Here is a 20,549-nt window from a genome sequence, read left to right on the forward strand (position 1 = left end):
CTCAGCCTACTATGCAAGGCCCGATTTGCCTAATAAGCCAAGTTTTCATGAATTAATGTTTTTTTGTCTACCTAACCTACCTAACCTAACCTAACCTAGCTTTTTTTGGCTACCTAACCTAACCTTACCTATATATATAGGTTAGGTTAGGTTAGGTAGGGTTGGTTAGGTTCGGTCATATATCTACGTTAATTTTAACTCCAATAAAAAAAAATTGACCTCATACATAGTGAAAAGGGTAGCTTTATCATTTCATAAGAAAAAAATTATAGTAAATATATTAATTCAGGAAAACTTGGCTTATTAGGCAAATCGGGCCTTGAATAGTAGGCTGAGAAGTGAGTTCTGGCTACTAGGTACGACATATATATATATATATATATATATATATGTCGTACCTAGTAGCCAGAACGCACTTCTCAGCCTACTATTCAAGGCCCGATTTGCCTAATAAGCCAAGTTTTCATGAATTAATGTTTTTTTGTCTACCTAACCTACCTAACCTAACCTAACCTAGCTTTTTTGGGCTACCTAACCTAACCTTACCTATAAATATAGGTTAGGTTAGGTTAGGTAGGGTTGGTTAGGTTCAGTCATATATCTACGTTAATTTTAACTCCAATAAAAAAAAATTGACCTCATACATAGAGAAAAGGGTTGCTTTATCATTTCATAAGAAAAAAATTATAGTAAATATATTAATTCAGGAAAACTTGGCTTATTAGGCAAATCGGGCCTTGAATAGTAGGCTGAGAAGTGAGTTCTGGCTACTAGGTACGACATATATATATATATATATATATATATATATATATATATATATATATGTCGTACCTAATAGCCAGAACGCACTTCTCAGCCTACTATTCAAGGCCCGATTTGCCTAATAAGCCAAGTTTTCATGAATTAATGTTTTTTCGTCTACCTAACCTACCTAACCTAACCTAACCTAGCTTTTTTTGGCTACCTAACCTAACCTTACCTATAAATATAGGTTAGGTTAGGTTAGGTAGGGTTGGTTAGGTTCGGTCATATATCTACGTTAATTTTAACTCCAATAAAAAAAATTGACCTCATACATAGAGAAAAGGGTTGCTTTATCATTTCATAAGAAAAAAATTATAGTAAATATATTAATTCAGGAAAACTTGGCTTATTAGGCAAATCGGGCCTTGAATAGTAGGCTGAGAAGTGAGTTCTGGCTACTAGGTACGACATATATATATATATATATATATATATATATATATGTCGTACCTAGTAGCCAGAACGCACTTCTCTGCCTACTATACATGGCCCGATTTGCCTAATAAGCCAAGTTTTCATGAATTAATTGTTTTTCGACTACCTAACCTACCTAACCTAACCTAACCTAACTTTTTCGGCTACCTAACCTAACCTAACCTTTAAAGATAGGTTAGGTTAGGTTAGGTAGGGTTGGTTAGGTTCGGACATATATCTACGTTAATTTTAACTCCAATAAAAAAAATTGACCTCATACATAATGAAATGGGTAGCTTTATCATTTCATAAGAAAAAAATTACAGAAAATATATTAATTCAGGAAAACTTGGCTTATTAGGCAAATCGCTCCTTGCATAGTAGGCAGAGAAGTGCGTTCTGGCTACTAGGTACGACATATATATATATATATATATATATATATATATATATATATATATATATATATATATATATATATATATATATATATGTCGTACCTAGTAGCCAGAACGCACTTCTTAGCCTACTATGCAAGGCCAGATTTGCCTAATAAACCAAGTTTTCATGAATTAATTGTTTTTCGTCTACATAACCTACCTAACCTAACCTAACCTAACGTTTTCGGCTACCTAACCTAACCTAACCTATAGAGATAGGTTAGGTTAGGTTAGGTAGGGTTGGTTAGGTTCGGTCATATATCTACATTAATTTTAACTCCAATAAAAAAAAATTGACCTCATACTTAATGAAATAGGTAGCTTTATCATTTCATAAGAAAAAAATTAGAGAAAATATATAATTCAGGAAAACTCGGCTTATTAGGCAAATCGGGCCTTGAATAGTAGGCTGAGAAGTGAGTTCTGGCTACTAGGTACGACATATATATATATATATATATATATATATATATATATATATATATATATATATATATATATATATATATATATATATATATATATATATATATATTGTGCATTTATAATTAAGTTATTTTGCAACAAATTATAGTAAACGATTTACCTGATAGAAAATCATATTAATAATTATATAAGATATAATCCCTATAATTATGTACTGTATGCTCAAGATCTTGATTTAGAAGTTATAATTATCTCTGTTTAATTAAATTATTACAGTTGTTATAGTGAGGTCGACGGCTTATCTGTACTTAGACAAGGGGGAAGATAATTATCCTTATGAAAAAAGTAGTTAATAATACCAATTAATGTTATTAATTACTTTTAGGTAAGATTGCTATGGAAATAGTTTTTCGTAACCTATGCTTAGACAAGCATGTAATGAATTCATCACATCCCTGTAGTAAATTTATCAAAAGGCAAAGCGTAAAATAAGTTCGATTTTATAATATGAGAGAAAAGATCAGCCAGTGAATACTTTGATAATATTTATGTCACCCCTACCATACCATTTTCTTTATCCTTATTCCGTTTATAGAAAACTTCCTAAAATCGTCTCAAATTACATCCAAAGCTTTGTTCATAAATGGTTGTATATTTATAATTGGAATAGTTTGTTTAGAAATTGTAGTACACTCATTATATACAAAGTGTCACAATAACAGCATCGCAAGAGACTTTGTAATTGTCAAAATCAGAATCAAAACCTATTCTTCACAACCTATTCATGTCATTACTAAAGCAATCTAAATCAGACTTATATTTGCAGCATAAAGTAAAGTTTAGTTACTATTTGATGGGTAATATATATTGTTAAAGCAAAATGATAAGTATTTTAAGAATAATAAAATTTCTTATCAATGTTTTTATTATTTTTTCAAATCTATTACATTGTAAAAAAAATATTCTAATAAATTTAAGGCCATTAAATATATTTACTTAAGTTACCCAAGATATAATCAACGCCATTTTCTTCAAATTCCTAGGTATTTATTATATTCTTATTAAAAAAGTGGTCTCAGATACAAGAAAGATAACAAATGTGTCTCTCTCTCTTGTCGCGTGACCTTCCTGGGGTGATTATACCTAACTACAGGACTTGGATACGTCGATAGTCAAAGCAGTGTATAAGACAAGTATTCAAGCCCATCCTCCTGAAATGGCTTTACACATAGTGATAGTTTGGTTGAAAGAACCAATATGAAGTGATTGACCACCAGAACCGCATTTTTTTTATTTTATCTTATTTTATTTATATATACAATAGTTCTTACATTCTTGTACAGCTACTAGCAAGCATAGCGTTTCGGGCAAGTCCTTAATCGTAATTTTCACCCCGGAATACGACCCGCCAAATCGTTTAACAACCAGGTACCCATTCACTGCTGGGTGAACAGAGGCTACAGTTAAGGATTGGCGCCCAGTCAATCCTCTCCGGCCAGGATACGAACCCAGGCCAAAGCGAAACTCCAGGGGAGTGTTTTACCACTTCGTTATGGGGACTGTATATTAAATATCATAGTTAAGAAAAAATTAAGCTATTTTTAATTTTATGTTGGGGTATTTAAGAACAATTTAGAGTACTCAAAGTATTGGTTCGAATCCTCCTCATGTGTCCTCCTGATTGTCGCTTAAGTACAATCAATTTAGGAGGATGGGTGGAAATATGTAAACTTGTCCTCCTACCAAGAACGTCGCATTTCTCACGTATTCGTTACATAAGGCAAAAATTGCCGTACTAGAAAATGGAAGGGAAAGTGACCTACTCTCCCGTTTTCTGTTTGGGGTCGTCTGGTAGGTTAGACCATTTTAAATTGACAATTCTTCACGTTGAGGAAACTTTAGAAGGACGGAGTTGAATTTTCAGCGTGTGGGGAATTGTTTACTAACTTAAGCAGATGACTGTGCGAGTCATGGTTTTGCCTCTGCTGACTAAACCACCTACCACAATCAATTATCCTATATATAAAATTGTTTAGCATTAAATATCGGCCAGCAAATACGCAAATTTATTTTATTTATTTATTTATTTATTTATATACAGGAAGGTACATTAGGGGTTAAAGAGAGTACATAGTAATGATGATTTTACATTCTTGTAAAGCCAATAGCACGCATAACGTTTCGGGCAAAAATTTTATGGAGTCGCAGCAATCTTAGATAAGGCAAATCGTTAGAGTACAACACACAAGATATTGATGACTAATAAGGCAGTAAGAATCATTCTTCCCAGTTTGTGTGGAGGCGCCTCGTGCCCAAATAATGCTAGGCTAAGAGGTCACTTTGAATCACTATATTTATTGGGTTGTTAATAGTTTGGGGGGAATCGTAGCCAGCCAGATGGCGTCTTGGGTTGAGTATTCACCTGACTACTCCAGTGGAAAGGTTTGGGTGTGAAGGGATGCCAACCTCTCCACATCGTATGCTTGTCCAAGGCTGGGGACGATCTTTTTGTTCAGCTAGATCGCCTGTCAGTTTTGCGGGGTCTGGTCCTTATAAATTGTCAAAGTGGCTTGTGTTAATTTTTGTCTGCCCTCAACATGGTACGTAAAATATCAACTTCATACATAAAGAACAACATCGATTTGGTGATTAAATGATCTAACTTGAATTTTAGGCTTTGGAATTTAGATGTGTCGACCGTGTTGTTTACTAGGAGTCCCTCTAGTCCTTATGATTTGTTAGCAGATTTGCTTGATAAACTCCCAAACTATAATTTATAGATAATATCTAATACTAATGTTGAACTGACTAAATTGTTTAGCAAGGATAGTACCTTTGTATTTGATGGGAAATTTTATTTCCCACAAAATCCACTACGGGGTCACCATAGCCCGTGATACCCGGAACTTATTCTTCCAAGTGGCTGAATCTAAAACAACAACAATTTATTTCCAAACCATTGGAATGGCAATCCATTGTCTCCGTTGCTTTGCAACTTGATCATGGAATTCTTCGAAGACCAAAATGTTGCCTGTTTTATTTTTTACCAGTTGTGAGAACGTGGTGCCAATATATATATAGATTATATTTGGTGCCACTGGAGGCATAACCTGAACCCAATTGATTTCTTTACAAGACTCAGTGCCTTTAGTACCCAAGAAAAAAATGACCATCGTGGAAGACATCAATGGAGTTTTGATGCTTTTGGATATAAATTTCTTTCCTCTGTTCTCATTTTTTTTTCGAACTCCCCGTCTTCTCTGTTTGACCCTTCACCTCTCCTTGTCTCTGAAGGGAAAGGGAGCTACCTCGTAAGCGTGCTCTGAGGAAAATATATTTTCCTTTCATAGCAGTTGATTTGCATTTTGTGAAGCCGGTGTTGTGATATTTTGTACCATATATATATTACCGAAGTGGAGAATAATATATATATATATATATATATATATATATATATATATATATATATATATATATATATATATATATATATATATATATATATATATATATATATATATATATATATATATATATATACACACACACACGAGTCGGCCATGATGGTAACCAACTAGTCGACCAACCCGGAACTCTACTGAATTCTGTTCTGGGAGGTATAACTTCTTTATTGACAAAATATACAATTCTGCCTAATGTGCGTAATTCAAGTAGGTCTTATTGCAGTGAGGTGCTGCTTGCCTTCACTGCCAAAGAGGACAGAGGATCATACACAAAACAAGAGTTCTAAATTATAGATTGTAGCACATATATATTTCATCTAATACATCAGATATTATACATGTTTCAGTTTACGAATTTGTAAGAGCAACTTTCGATCGTTCACTGCCACATAAGGCAGCGATGGATTCATGAGAGATGCAACCTTAAAAAAATAGTCGTTAATAAATACAATTTTCGTTCTTCATTCCTTAAAATGGTCACACAAATTTAGCATCAATTATTAGGATGCTTTCCAATATACCAGATACAATGAAATAGTTACATAGTTGATTGTACAATAGGCCAGGAGGTCTAAATCTTTTACCGTTTCACATTAAATAATGTAGTGTTCAAGAGAATGATTTAATGGCTTGTCACAGAGTTTACAAGCTGAATATTCTGGTAGTGGCTCAGCCTCACTAACCTGCCAGATGTGTCTATAACCGAGGTGCCAATTCGCGCAATGACTACATCACATTGCCTGGTCCGGTTACTGTGTTGACCATACAAAATACCTATTATTACAAAAATTGTCATAGCTTTTAATACTGCAGCTTTCAGGTCTTTGGCTATTTCTTAGTTCTTCTAAATCTGTAGTAATCTCAATAATTTGAATGTTTTTTTTTAAAAGCTAAATATACATATACACCACTAAAACAATATCATTTAAACACAATTACGCTTGTTTTTAGGTGGCTGTGGAGCACTGTTCTCTATTGGCTATATTGCATTCACCTGGGCTCTAGGAGACTCGAACCGGGGACCCCACGTGTGTGAGGCCGAAGCTCTATCGTCCGAGCTATTGAGTGATCTTAATAAGGAAAGATGAATGGTTGAAAATTAAAAGTTGTGTCTCCTAGAACCTAGGTGAATGGGATGGTTATTTCCACGGATGTGTGGATGACAATTTTCTACTGGCTATAGTCTTACATTTTGGTATAAAGGAGTCTGTGTTTATCTTTGACACGGCTGTATAGAGACTCCGCGGAGATCCGTAAGCACCTTAAACATTGAGCATCAGATAACCACCTGGACTTGTTCACTGTCCAGGTGGCAAGAAACTGAGTGATGGCACTGCAACGCTCTCATCTCCTTCAGTCGGGATTGGCTCAGTCGTGAGGTCACTCTCGTCAGTGACATCGTCAGCATAGGAGCTGTGGACGGGGTTGTCCTCGACCTGGGGCGGGCTCAGGAACAGTACTGCGTCTTCCCCGTCGACGGGAACCTCTTCAGGAATGATCTCTGCATAGGAGCTGGTCTGTGGCATGGCCTTGATCATTGCCACAAGATATTCCAACACGTCGGATGCAGCCTTGTCGGAGGGTATCTGGGCATAGCTGGAGAGCTCGGGAATCGTCAGTGATTCCTGTGGAGAGTCTTCGTATGTCACGTACGATGTCTGCGACGGGGATGTCTCGACGGAAACTGGTGGAGGGGCTAGATCGCTGAGGCCAGCAGCAGCTGCGTGGCTGCTGTATGTGTCTTCTGGAGGAGGAATAAGTTCATCTCCCTCAGACATCTCTGAGACTCCGATATAGGTAGAGCCCTCAGGGGGAAGGATAGAGTCTTGTGGCTCCTGTTCAAAGTAAGCGTCGTAGGAGGACGGGGCTACGAGATCGTCGAGGAATGGGCTCGGTGCAGGCACGTCCATGTCCTCGTTGGGAGCATAACTGTAGATGGTGTAGGTGTGTTTCTCGCCGTCTAAGGCCGCGTTGTACTTCTTGGGAAAGTCCTTGTTAGATTTTCTTGGTAGGGCCGCCACGGCTGCCACCGTCACCAGGAGAACCTGTTGGTGAGAAGAACACGTGAGTTACTGGTAACACCGGATATAGAGACCAGAATGTGAGTCACCTGTTGAAGCGAAAAAACAAGGTGAGTTAGGACACTACACTATGACCATGTCGTAGCTCAGTCGATTAAGACAGCGTTTGGGATGCTCTCGGACGTAGGTTCGAAACCTCGTCACGGCCCTTGTGGATTTGATCAGGTGAATTAGGAGTTTACGGGGCAAGGGGGGGGGGAGGGGACAAGACATAATTTCTGAACACACCGAAAGACTCACAACAGGAAGAAAAACATTAATCAAATTTATCTTAATTTATCAGTTTGTAAATAACCCGAAAATGTTAACAGCCTCACAAGAACATTTATAGCCTGTAGGTGGTAAATGTTATTGTCATCGATAGTAAATAAATGTAAAGTTTCGTATACAGACACTTCCTTTATTTGAAGACTCGAATGCTTAACTTTTCCTCTATCTTCTTTGAATGTGCTCAGCCAGACTCTGTCGGCACCGCATCATTAGGCTATCTTGGCCTTATCCAGCGGTCGACCCTAAAGACACAGTCATCCCATTTTAACATGCTGAGCATTCAAAATTTGAATTTTCTCAAATACATAGTAATATTACTATTTATTAACCAATCGTGCATATTTAGGTATAGAATAGGTTAGATGTTTAGGCTCTGTTGGCAATTATATTTATTTTATAGTTGGTTAAGCATTTCGAGAGCTGGGACTCGAACAGAGGTTGTCAACGAAGGACAATTCGAGAAATGTTTGACCATCATCAGTTGTGAGTCGTGTGTCACGCGTCTTTCAATCATGAACAGAGGGTTTGGACGCTGCATGGAATGACTGGCCAACATAAGAACTGCCTTCAGAAACTTGTGTAAGGAATCTTTCAGAACCCTGTATACCACTTATGTAAGACCAATCCTGGAGTATGCAGCTCCAGCCTGGAGTCCATACCTAGTTAAACACAAGACAAAGTTAGAGAAGATTCAGCGGTATGCCACCAGGCTCGTCCCGGAACTGAGAGGATTGAGCTACGAGGAAAGGCTAAAGGAGCTGAACCTCACATCCCTGGAAAACAGAAGAGTAAGGGGAGACATGATAACCACCTACAAAATTCTCAGGGGAATTGACAGGGTGGACAAAGACAAACTCTTCAGCACGGGTGGGACACGAACAAGGGGACACAGGTGGAAACTTAGTACCCAGATGAGCCACAGAGACGTTAGAAAGAATTTTTTCAGTGTCAGAGTAGTTAATAAATGGAATGCACTAGGAAGTGATGTGGTGGAGGCTGACTCCATACACAGTTTCAAATGTAGATATGATAGAGCCCAGAAGGCTCAGGAATCTGTACACCAGTTGATTGACAGTTGAGAGGCGGGACCAAAGAGCCAAAGCTCAACCCCCGCAAGCACAATTAGGTGAGTACAATTAGGTGAGTACAGCCCGTCCTCCAAACAAAGATCCAAAAGTGATTCCATGCACCCGCCAAACCCCCTGTTTATGAATGAAAAGCGGTTTACACACGACTCACAACTGCTGACGTTCGAACATATCCGGAGCAAGTGCTTCACTGACGAATTTTGTTCGAACCACAACGCTATAAATGCTTCACTCACGTACTACAAATACAAATAATCGCCAACAGAACCTAAACACCTAACCTATCCTATGCCTATATATACACAATATGCTAATATATTATAATATAAATTTATACTTGAGAAAATTCCCGTTTTGAATGAACAGCATGTTAAAATTTATGAATGCGTCTGTGGGGTCGACCGCTGGATGTAATGGACTTGAGTCGAGGACGGGTTGTGGAATGAACATTGGCCTAGGTTGATGAGGACAGGCTGCCATCCGCCTCGGTGTTCCGAACTGCCTCCTTCAGCAGGTAAAGTACCCACTAGCATGATTGTGTTACACGCTCTGCTTTTTTTTTCCATTCTCCGAAGGTGAATGCGGGTCCTCAGTCCTTTTATATAAGTGTTTGTTAATTGACGATTTAAGATATGTCTTTGTTAAAATATTTCTGAATTCTCGTGACTCTTAAAAAGTTGCAATATGTTCAGAATGTTTATAAAATAATATTACGGTAGAATATCTTTTGGGCCACATACATATTCAAAAGCTTATAAGCTCCAAAAAACTATATTCACACATACATTACACACACACACACACATATATATATATATATATATATATATATATATATATATATATATATATATATATATATATATATATATATATATATATATATATATATATATATATATAATATATATAATATATATAATATATAAGCAGGTGCAAAGAAAGACGGGGACACAGGAGGGAGTCTGAACCCTACAAGTCCACAACTATCATTGTCTCAGATATCATTGAGTGAATTTGAGTGTCATGATTACCTGTCCAGCAACTGATTTCCCTCAGTCGTTATCTTACCTGCCTCGCCAGGAGTCTCGCCGAAAACATCAGAACACGCGTCTTGATAACAGGTAAGGTTGGATAACCTGACAAAAGGTGATTGACAGGTGTCACATCAGAAGGCAGATATAAACACGTGGGTGACGCTTCGTCGCCCGTACAAGGTCACCGTGACTCCGGAGGTGAAGGAATCTGACAGGTAATGAAGCGGTGCTGACCAGCGGTCATAAACAAGCCTTGTCATTACCGTCGGGAGAAAGTCGCAAGATATAAATAGCGGACACAAGGAACTGTACTCCGGCGGAAACCTCACTACCACCGTCAACACGTCGTAGCAAATTATTTGTGATGTTTTAGAGTGATGTGTATCCATGTTGATCCGCCTCTCTCTCTCTCTCTCTCTCTCTCTCTCTCTCTCTCTCTCTCTCTCTCTCTCTCTCTCTCTCTCTCTCTCTCTCTCTCTCTCTCTGGAGATGAGAGATGCAAGAGATGAGAGAGACGAAGGAGGGTGAGAGTGAGAGATCCAGAGACTATAAGGGTCGCTGACATTAGCGAGGGGGACGCAGGTGGTGAACGCGGCCTCAAGTCTACGTATTACGAATATTGAGTTGAATGTTGAAAGCATCTTGTTGCTCTCAAGCTCCACAGAGCAAGCGGCGTTGGAAGAGAACTTTTGTATGAACAAAATCCCGTCTAGCCATGACTCGGGTGATCCCGGAGATCGAAACCCGGTTCGAACCGCGGGTTGAGACTTAAAAGCCTGAGATTCATTTGTCCATTTCCAAGTTCACTTATTTACGTGGTCTCATTGGTTGAGTGGGCAAAAGGACAAACTGGTGGGCACTTGGTTGTCGGTTCGAGGCCCCAAATGGTATTATTTGTTTCAAGATATTGAAACTGAATACGTGTGGAATGTATAAGAATTATTCAAGCGTCTACATTTTATTTTTTTGTCGTGTTACCGGCTGGTGCGTGTTGTCACGGTGACAACATTGTTCTAGTGTCCAGCTGACACCTTTGTCAATGAAGCCTGAATTATAGAGTCAAGGTATCGGGTGTGCACGTTCGAGCCTCCCTTCGTGTTGCATTATTGTCACACCATTTTTGATGAAGTGATTTTCTTTTTCAAGTCAGCAAACTTTTTTTTTCTCTGACATACGACAGCTGCTGCTGGTGTAAGTCGCGTACATCTGCTGTAAGGCAGCGTAAGTCTGCTGTCGTAAGCTCACTACACACAGAACCCAGTGATCGGTGAAGACAAATGGCAATACCAAGGATACTTGGATACCTGACATGATCTGGGAACCAGGTGTTCAGCTCACAGGTCAACCAGCTTGTTGTGGCCATCCTTTACCAAAAAAAAAAAAAAAGAGAACTGGAGTAATCCTCATGCATATCACGGCTGACATGACGTCCCTTCACTAGAGCAAATTAGTAACATGCTCAAGCAATATAACGCACCATGACCCAGAACAAACACTTTCAAACATTATCGGTGACCGTGAGACTGCCAGAGTCCAACACCGACACTCCAGAAACTGTGAGAAACACAAATCCCTGACCGCCAGTGTTGCACACTATGCAACACAACATTTCCCAATAGTAGAAAAACACTTGTTGATACAGCCACTGCCGCTGGAATATATAATACCTGGACTGAGTACCTGAGGTTAAGCTCACGATCTGCGCCTTGCAACCTGCACGGGGTCATTGAGGTCATGCCCATTGTATCCATGCAACTTGCTCGTGGGTTGCCCCTTGCACGGGTCCCTGGTTCCAGGGCAGAGTTATGCATCATTGCTGTCATGCAGTAAACATTCAGATATTGCCTATGAAGGTCTCAATGTATGTTGTCCAAGCACAAGGCTCTCCAGTCACTGTCTTGGGTATATACAAGGCTTCATTCACACATAGGTAAATATTGACATTATATATTCACGTGGCCGAGTTGCTACAGTCTTATCCGTATTATGCATGAGAGAGAGAGAGAGAGAGAGAGAGAGAGAGAGAGAGAGAGAGAGAGAGAGAGAGAGAGAGAGAGAGAGAGAGAGAGAGAGAGGGTGGAGAGAGAGACAGAGAGAGCGTGTCTAATGTATAGTAAAGCGTAAAAACAGCTATTGTTATCACGTGTGTGTGTTTTTCTGGCAGGTTGTGGTAGCGAGACGTCCGGTTGGCTACCACAACTGCCCCACACGCAACCTTGCTCAGGTCCTTACACCCAGGCCGCTCGTGTTAGTAACTACGTCTTACCGTCTAATAGCCCCATTAAATTCACCTAACCTAACGAAAATGACGTCTTTAAATAGGGTTGAAACAGTAATAATAGATGTGCCGCCTTTCAGAGGGCGCTAAATTGTCAGATATATATACTATTATTTGTGGTTAATAAGTACATTTGTGCTTCACCTCCAACCCAACCACCACCACCACTACCACAACCACTACCACCACTACTACCACAACCACCACCACCACCACCCCTTCAACTGAGGCCATGAAAGAGAACACAATAAATCACTCGAACCAAGGACACGAGAGAACCTTGCGGTCTCTACAAGAAGAGATCCGTGATGGGAGAGTTAATGGGAAGGAGTAATGGGGGTGAGTAATGGGAGAAGAGCTGATGGGTGGGAAATATACCACAGACGAGGGAGGGAGTGAGGCAGCAGCAGCAGCAGCGCCCTCAGAACTGTGGCTAGAAATATTTTGCATTCATTCACAGTCTGAATGGATATTATGCAGTCTGCCCGCTCGTCGTGGTGGTTTGAACACATATATACATATGTGTGTGTGTGTGAGAGAGAGAGAGAGAGAGAGAGAGAGAGAGAGAGAGAGAGAGAGAGAGAGAGAGAGAGAGAGAGAGAGAGAGAGAGAGAGAGAGAGAGGGGGGGGGCAAGGGGTTTAGGACCATCATCCACGTCTCAGTCTTGACCTTGGAGGAGTAGACGAGAGAGTTGCCTACGCAGTCTCCGCCTCCACTCACCACGTACTCATCTTGGGTAACCATGAATCAATCGGGGTTGATAGACTCACTACTCGTTACTGAACGAGTAGTGAGTCTCGCTGCTCATCACCCAAGCTGACAGACAGACACCATGGTAACCATGAAACACTAAACCACTGAAGCAATTGAATTGTATTAATAGTTTTATAAACATTTAACTCCATTCTCCTGTTTATATGGCACTTTTAATAACTATTTGGCCCATCGTACATATACTGATGTAACAGATAATTATAGAAAGTATAACTTGGTACTATTCACTTTTATAGAATGTATTAAAATAGTGTATTAAATAGTGTATTTGTATTTTTATAGTGTATTAAAAAATACACACCTGTGGCCCCTCTTCTCTCTTCTCCATCGTTTCTCACAATATTCTCCTCTCTCACTTCCCACTTCTCTCCTCTTTTGCCTTCTCTACCTGTCTTTCCCTCTCTCTCCCTTCTTCATTCTCTCCCTGTCCCTGTCTCTGTCTATCATGTTGTTATTTGTCTGTCTCTTTCTTGTTCTGTCTGCCTCTGTACATGTCTGTCTCTGCCCTTGTGGTGACTGTCTCTCTCTCTCTTTCGGTCTCTCTGGTATAAAAATAATATAATAGTTCCCCATTGGCTTTCATGTGGTCAGCTGGTGGGAACAGCCAAACATGATAAAAAAATATAATAGTCTCCCATTGATTTTGAAGCTCTGCGAGTATCGTCTATTTTATGCTATTATGGACAAAGTATAATAATTAGACATTTTCTGTTATTTTTCCCGAGATGGGTGTATAATTTGGCATATTATTAACAGCTATTTTTTGTTTAATTTGGATTTTTTTAAAATATTTAGTGAAGCATAGTTGGAAAACGGAGTCAAAATCAGTCATGGGGATGTCAATATATGGCCATGACATGCTGTTCCATTTGAATCCTAGCGTCCCCCCGACCAGTCCATGTCCAGCCCATACCCGGGATCATTTACCGTGCAAAGTTGGATGATGCTAGCCCCAGGTATCTGGCCTTGAACAAACACTCTCTCTTATAGGGATAGATGGGGGGGGGAAGGGGTACCGGGCGGTGTCAAGGTCTCTATTCATCTCTCCCTCCCATTGTCCATTCCCTCCCATTTTCTTCCCTCCTTCCCATTCTTCTTCCCTCCTTCCCATTCTCTCGTTCTCTCTTAACCTATTCTTCTTCCCTCCGTCCCATTCTCTCGTTCTCTCAACGTTGAATCGACAGTTGGTTTATCAATAGGTAATCCACTCTGTGGACAATCACACCCCCACATCTCAGGATTGATAGGAGTCGTAAGATGTTGCAATAACTATCCATCCTATCTGAAGAGAGGCATGAGGATCAACCCTAATCACCCATTAACAATCGACATACAATTACAATTTACTATAGATCAGCGCGAGGCTGACGGAAACGGTCTGGTTTACAATCTTGAAGAGACAGACAGACATTATAGATACAACTAATTCAATACTGATTACACTATCAAATGAGGTACTGTGATATGAGGTAATATGTGCTGTATTTCAGCATAAGTATACTGAAGCGGTATTGTGAAACAAGAAGGAACTCAAGCAGTTGCTTGACGCAAATGTTGGTATGGGCGTGAAGGCAATGGATAGTGTGAGGCATGACGCAGGGGACCTTTTATGGAATGGGAGAGTAAGGGAGGGAGGGAGGAAGACAGGGGAAGGGGGAACCCTCCACCAGCCCTTCCTCACCCTCACCATTCACCCGTTGTGAGGTCTCGCCACGGCCATGGACTCATATTTCAGCAGCCCGACACTCATTTTAATGAGGTACATTCTTACCTCAAACTACAGACGCCTTTCACCTTACCCTAGTGCCATCCTCTCACTGTCATGGCACTATCACACCCATGGCAACCATGCACACACCCATGGCACCCTCACACCCAGTGGTACACACACCCATGGCACCCTCACACCCAGTGGTAGAGACACACACACACACCCATGGCACCCTCACACCCAATGGTAGAGACACACACACACACCCATGGCACCCTCACACTGGCTCTTTAATTTATGAGCTACGAGTCCGTCCGACACCACAGCCCAGGTAATAACAATGACCATGACATTAATAATACTTCACACGTAAAGTGGGCTTGGCGACTAGTGGGTGGGCGGGGTCTGACTGGGAGGGTGGGCGTGGGGGCGTGGGCGTGTGGGGGCGGGTGTGGGCGTGGGGCCGTAACACACTCGGCTGACCATCGCTCCAGCAACACAACAACACGCGCGCTTACAGTCGTATACTCGCGCGCCATAATCTTACAAGTTGTGAGTGTTGCGCCACCGTTCCCTTGCAACAAGGTGCAACATATGGCACACTCCATATAGGTGCCAACCTGCGTCTCTCTGGCATACACCAGGGGCCTCGCGGCTGAGTGAACAGCGCTCTGGGATCGTAGTTCTAAGGGTCCGGGTTCGATCCTTGTAGAGGCAGAAACAAATGGAGTAGAGTTTCTTTCACCCTGGTGCTCCTGTTCACCTAGCAATAAATAGGTACCTGGGAGTTATAGAGCCGCTATGGGCTGCTTCCTGGGGATGTGTGTGTGTATGTGTAAGAGAAATATATGTATTAGACATAATAGAGGGAAAAAATTCATTGGTCAGAAAGGCGGGGTCTAAGAGCTAATAGCTCGATTCTGGAGATACAAATAGTAAATACAAATAGTCAAAAGGCCCAAACAAAACTTTTACTTTCGCAAACAGAGCGGTAGACGGTTCAAACAAGTTAAGTGAGAAGGTGGTGGAGGCCAAGACCGTCAGTAGCTTCAAAGCGTTATATGACAAAGAGTGCTGGAAAGACGGGACACCACGAGCGTAGCTCTCATCCTGTAACTACACTTAGGTAATTACACTTAAATAATTACACTAAGGTAATTACACACGAAGACTCTCCCGGAACAGGACCTCATCACACTGGAGGAAACAGGGACTACAACAGACCTGATTACGACGTAAAAGATTCTATACGAAACTCGATAAATGGAAACTAAAGACAGATGACTTACAGAAATATCAGAATGATCTTAAGAGTCGTGAATAATGGAGTTGTCTCCGAAGAAGCTGTCGAAGCTAATTCGATACATAATTTTATATGTAAATATAAATTTTATATGTATTTATAAGAAAGCTGAGAGAATAGTCACTGCATTGAAACATTGATGGTTGAAAGGAAAACTAGACGCTAGACGAATACACACACACACACACACATACACACACACTCACACACACTCACATACACACTCACATACACATACACACACACACACACACACACACACACACACACACACTACTAGACTAGTCCCAGAACTAAGAGGCATGAGTTATGAGGAAAGGCTGCGGGAAATGCACCTCACGACACTGGAAGACAGAAGAGTAAGGGGGGACATGATCACAACCTACAAAATCCTCAGGGGAATCGACCGGGTAAACAAGGACGAACTTTTCAACACTGGTGGGACGCGAACAAGGGGACACAGGTGGAAGCTGAGTACCCAAATGAGCCACAGAGACGTTAGAAAGAACTTTTTCAGTGTCAGAGTAGTTAGCAAATGGAATGCATTAGGAAGTGATGTGGTGGAGGCTGACTCCATTCACAGTTTCAAATGTAGATATGATAGAGCCCAATAGGCTCAGGAATCTGTACACCAGTTGATTGACGGTTGAGAGGCGGGACCAAAGAGCCAGAGCTCAACCCCCGCAAGCACAATTAGGTGAGTACAATTAGGTGAGTACACACACACACACACACACACACGCATACACACACACACACACACACACACACACACACACACACACACACACGCACACACACACACACACACACACACACACACACACACACACACAAACCTCTTACAAAATATTCGGCCAACGGCACGAGGCTGTTCTAACCGAGTACAATCATTATGTAATGTATTGTGTGGGACGTGAGGAAGTCAATATCAGGTTACGTCAGCTGTCAAATCGTGCAATGTTGAATACACAATGCTGCTGTTATCTTGCAATTCTGTATACACAGTGTTGCTGTTATCTTGCAATTCTGTATACACAGTGTTGCTGTTATCTTGCAATTCTGTATACACAGTGCTGCTGTTATCTTGCAATTCTGTATACACAGAGTTGCTGTTATCTTGCAATTCTGTATACTCAGTGTTGCTGTTATCTTGCAATTCTATTTACACAATGTTGCTGTTATCTTGCAATTCTGTATACACAGTGTTGCTGTTATCTTGCAATTCTGTATACACAGTGTTGCTGTTATCTTGCAATTCTGTATACACAGTGTTGCTGTTATCTTGCAATTCTGTATTCACAATGTTGCTGTTATCTTGCAATTCTGTATACACAGTGTTGCTGTTATCTTGCAATTCTATATACACAGTGTTGCTGTTATCTTGCAATTCTGTATACACAATGTTGCTGTTATCTTGCAATTCTGTATACACAATGTTGCTGTTATCTTGCAATTCTGTATACACAGTGTTGGTGTTATCTTAATGTGGGTCTGTCGTGTCTTAATGTGCTAGGTCAACACTCCCAGTGATCGTGGGTCTGTGCATATGGAACAGGATGCACATCAGCACTCGTGCCTTGATTGATTTGTTATTCAACCAATTTTCTTTGTTCATTTGTTCAATCTATGTTTAAAACCTTTCCAGTTATTTTCTTGATGTACTTGGTAATTTGTTTCACAAGAATTCACTGACAAAAATCTAAGAACGTTCATTTTCAACTTTTATAGTAATCGTTCTAGTGGTAAATCCTGGAACCCTTATCGAGTGTATAGTATACATTAATGTACAGTTTCCCCCCGGCTTTGTTTCCCAGTTTGACCAGACCACACACTAGAAGGTGAAGGGACGACGACGTTTCGGTCCGTCCTGGACCATTCTCAAGTCGATTGTGCCGTCACAATCGACTTGAGAATGGTTCAGGATGGACCGAAACGTCGTCGTCCCTTCACCTTCTAGTGTGTGGTCTGGTCAAACTACTTCAGCCACGTTATTGTGACTCATCACCTGCACTTTGCTTCCCAGGTATATACGAACTTATTAAAGTCAATATTGGTGACATCGTATCTGTTACATATGTTTATAGATCTCAGCCATGAGTTCCTTTGACATACTTCAGTCAACAGTTCAAGGCAATTGATCTGATTTTTCTTAATATTCGACTGGTTATATTCCACCATCTCGTTCAGTACCAGTGTACAAAATCCACAAGGGGGCTTGATGTGGGTTCGAATCTATGCACTGGATGTTCCGAGACGTACTCTAGTCAACTGTACCACATCATGGTCAAAAGAATTGCAACCTGGAGTGCAATTGCACTCACGAGAATCCCGAGGCTTCCACTGAAGCCTAACCGGTGTTTCACACAATTTTCCCCCCATACACTTGGGCTCCGTCAACCTAAAATAGTTCTACCTCTGACTGTACTGTGATTTCTGTGTGTACTTCAATACACACAGTATTGTCATATATAACGTCATAACATATATATATAACACATATATATATAATATATATATATATATATATATATATATATATATATATATATATATATATATATATATATATATATATATATATATATAACCGTAACGTCATATATATTAAATGAACAAACCCACAAGGGCCAAGGGCTGTTTCAGGCCTCTGTGGATTTGTTCATTTGATATATTACGTTATTGGGATTTCTGTGGGTACCTCCAGCTCCTCCAGTTATTGGTGTTAATATGTCTTAATGCTTCCAGTCCTTCAAGCTTGTACAAAAATGTGGCAGAAAACGAGGCAGTTCTAAGGTACACTTAACGGTTCCTTGAGAGGAAGCTTCAGGAGCCCGTACAAGGAGTAAAGTTATTTGATTTATCTCTCTTAAGTACAGGTCACGTCTCTTGTTCATGGTGTATGTTAAGTACAAACCGGGGTACCTGCATGGTACCTACAGGGGGGGGATGCACGGTACCTGGATGGTACACGGTACCTGCAAGAGTACATAGTACCTGCAATGGTACAAGAAACTTTCAGTGGAAGACGGAATCTCCAAAGCTGCAGGCAACCTCAGTGGAATAAGGAACCTCCAGTGAAACGCGAAAGTTTCAGTGGAATAAAGTGAAACGCGACAACCTCCAGTGGTACACGAAGTTAGTTGAACACTAAACCTCCAATGGAACACGAAACTGCAGTTTGAAACATGTACTCATTTTACGGATATAAATATGTATGAAAAATTGATTATAATTAACTCTAGTCTATTCGTTCGTTCCCTATAAATATAAAAAGAAAATTATAATTTATAAACCACCAACACAACAACAGATAATCACAGCAGTTGCCCGCTGCTCTGCTGCTTCTCAGCTTCCCGACACTCCCAAGCTTCGTCAACACGCCAAGTTAATTATACAACAAAGTTTCATATGCAGGCGATGAGTCACAATAACGTGGCTGAAGTATGTTGACCAGACCACACACTAGAAATTGAAGGGACGACGACGTTTCGGTCCGTCCTGGACCATTCTCAAGTCGATTGTGACTTGAGAATCAATCGACTTGAGAATGGTCCAGGACGGACCGAAACGTCGTCGTCCCTTCAATTTCTAGTGTGTGGTCTGGTCAACAAAGTTTCAACTTGTAAACAACGTGTTTTAGTATCCCGGTAAAGTTCCAGGGGGTCTGAATGATAATTATCCCCCGTTATAAACCCAAATGGCAAGAATCGCGTCATTAATAACCGAATTATACGTGAGAACAACAATATTACCCCGAGAAGCAACACGTAAGTCAGTAATACACTAGTAAGGGAGAGAGGAGCTCACCATAAACTTCATGTTGACGTCGTGAGGTCGAGAGGAGAAGAATGCCTCTGTCTCGCCCTCCTCATCTTATATAACCAACAACATCGCCGCCAGAGGGCCAGCTCCTTACGTCACTCCCCCCCACGGTTGCCAGAGTGTGTCTGTGTAAGGAACAACATTTTTCCTTTCCCAAAATCAATATAAAACTTTCTACCTGAACGCTACATATTATCTCTACGTGTGTTGTAAAGGCAATGAAGTATAGCGTAATACACAACATATCAAAGGAATGGGTAAAAACTTAAAATCTTGGAGCCATGGCAGTGAGTTCCCAGATGCGTAATATATGACGTCACTGGCAGATCTCTGAGGTGTAAAAACCTACACAACCAACTTAAGGGCAATAAGGAAGACAAGAGTGTACGGTACTGGCCATGCTTATACCCCTTGGCAGATATATATATACATATATATATATATATATATATATATATATATATATATATGTATATATATATATATATATATATATATATATATATATATATATATATATATATATGTCGTACCTAGTAGCCAGAACGCACTTCTCGGCCTACTATTAAAGGCCCGATTTGCCTAATAAGCCAAGTTTTCCTATATATATATATATATATATATATATAT

At 40.3% G+C, this 20,549-nt stretch overlaps 1 protein-coding gene across 1 annotated transcript; it reads right to left on the reverse strand.

Moving 5' to 3' along the window:
* Positions 1-5,832: 5,832 nt before the first annotated feature.
* Positions 5,833-19,969, reverse strand: LOC123771236 (uncharacterized). Its single transcript, XM_045763692.2, has 2 exons — positions 19,905-19,969; positions 5,833-7,596 (listed from the first exon to the last, which is right to left on the reverse strand). The coding sequence occupies exons 1-2, from the start codon at positions 19,914-19,916 to the stop codon at positions 6,850-6,852; spliced, it is 759 nt and encodes a 252-aa protein (XP_045619648.1). The 5' UTR covers positions 19,917-19,969; the 3' UTR covers positions 5,833-6,849.
* Positions 19,970-20,549: the final 580 nt, after the last annotated feature.

This window comes from Procambarus clarkii, chromosome 14 (genome assembly GCF_040958095.1).
Source record: "Procambarus clarkii isolate CNS0578487 chromosome 14, FALCON_Pclarkii_2.0, whole genome shotgun sequence".
Lineage (NCBI taxonomy): Eukaryota > Metazoa > Arthropoda > Malacostraca > Decapoda > Cambaridae > Procambarus > Procambarus clarkii.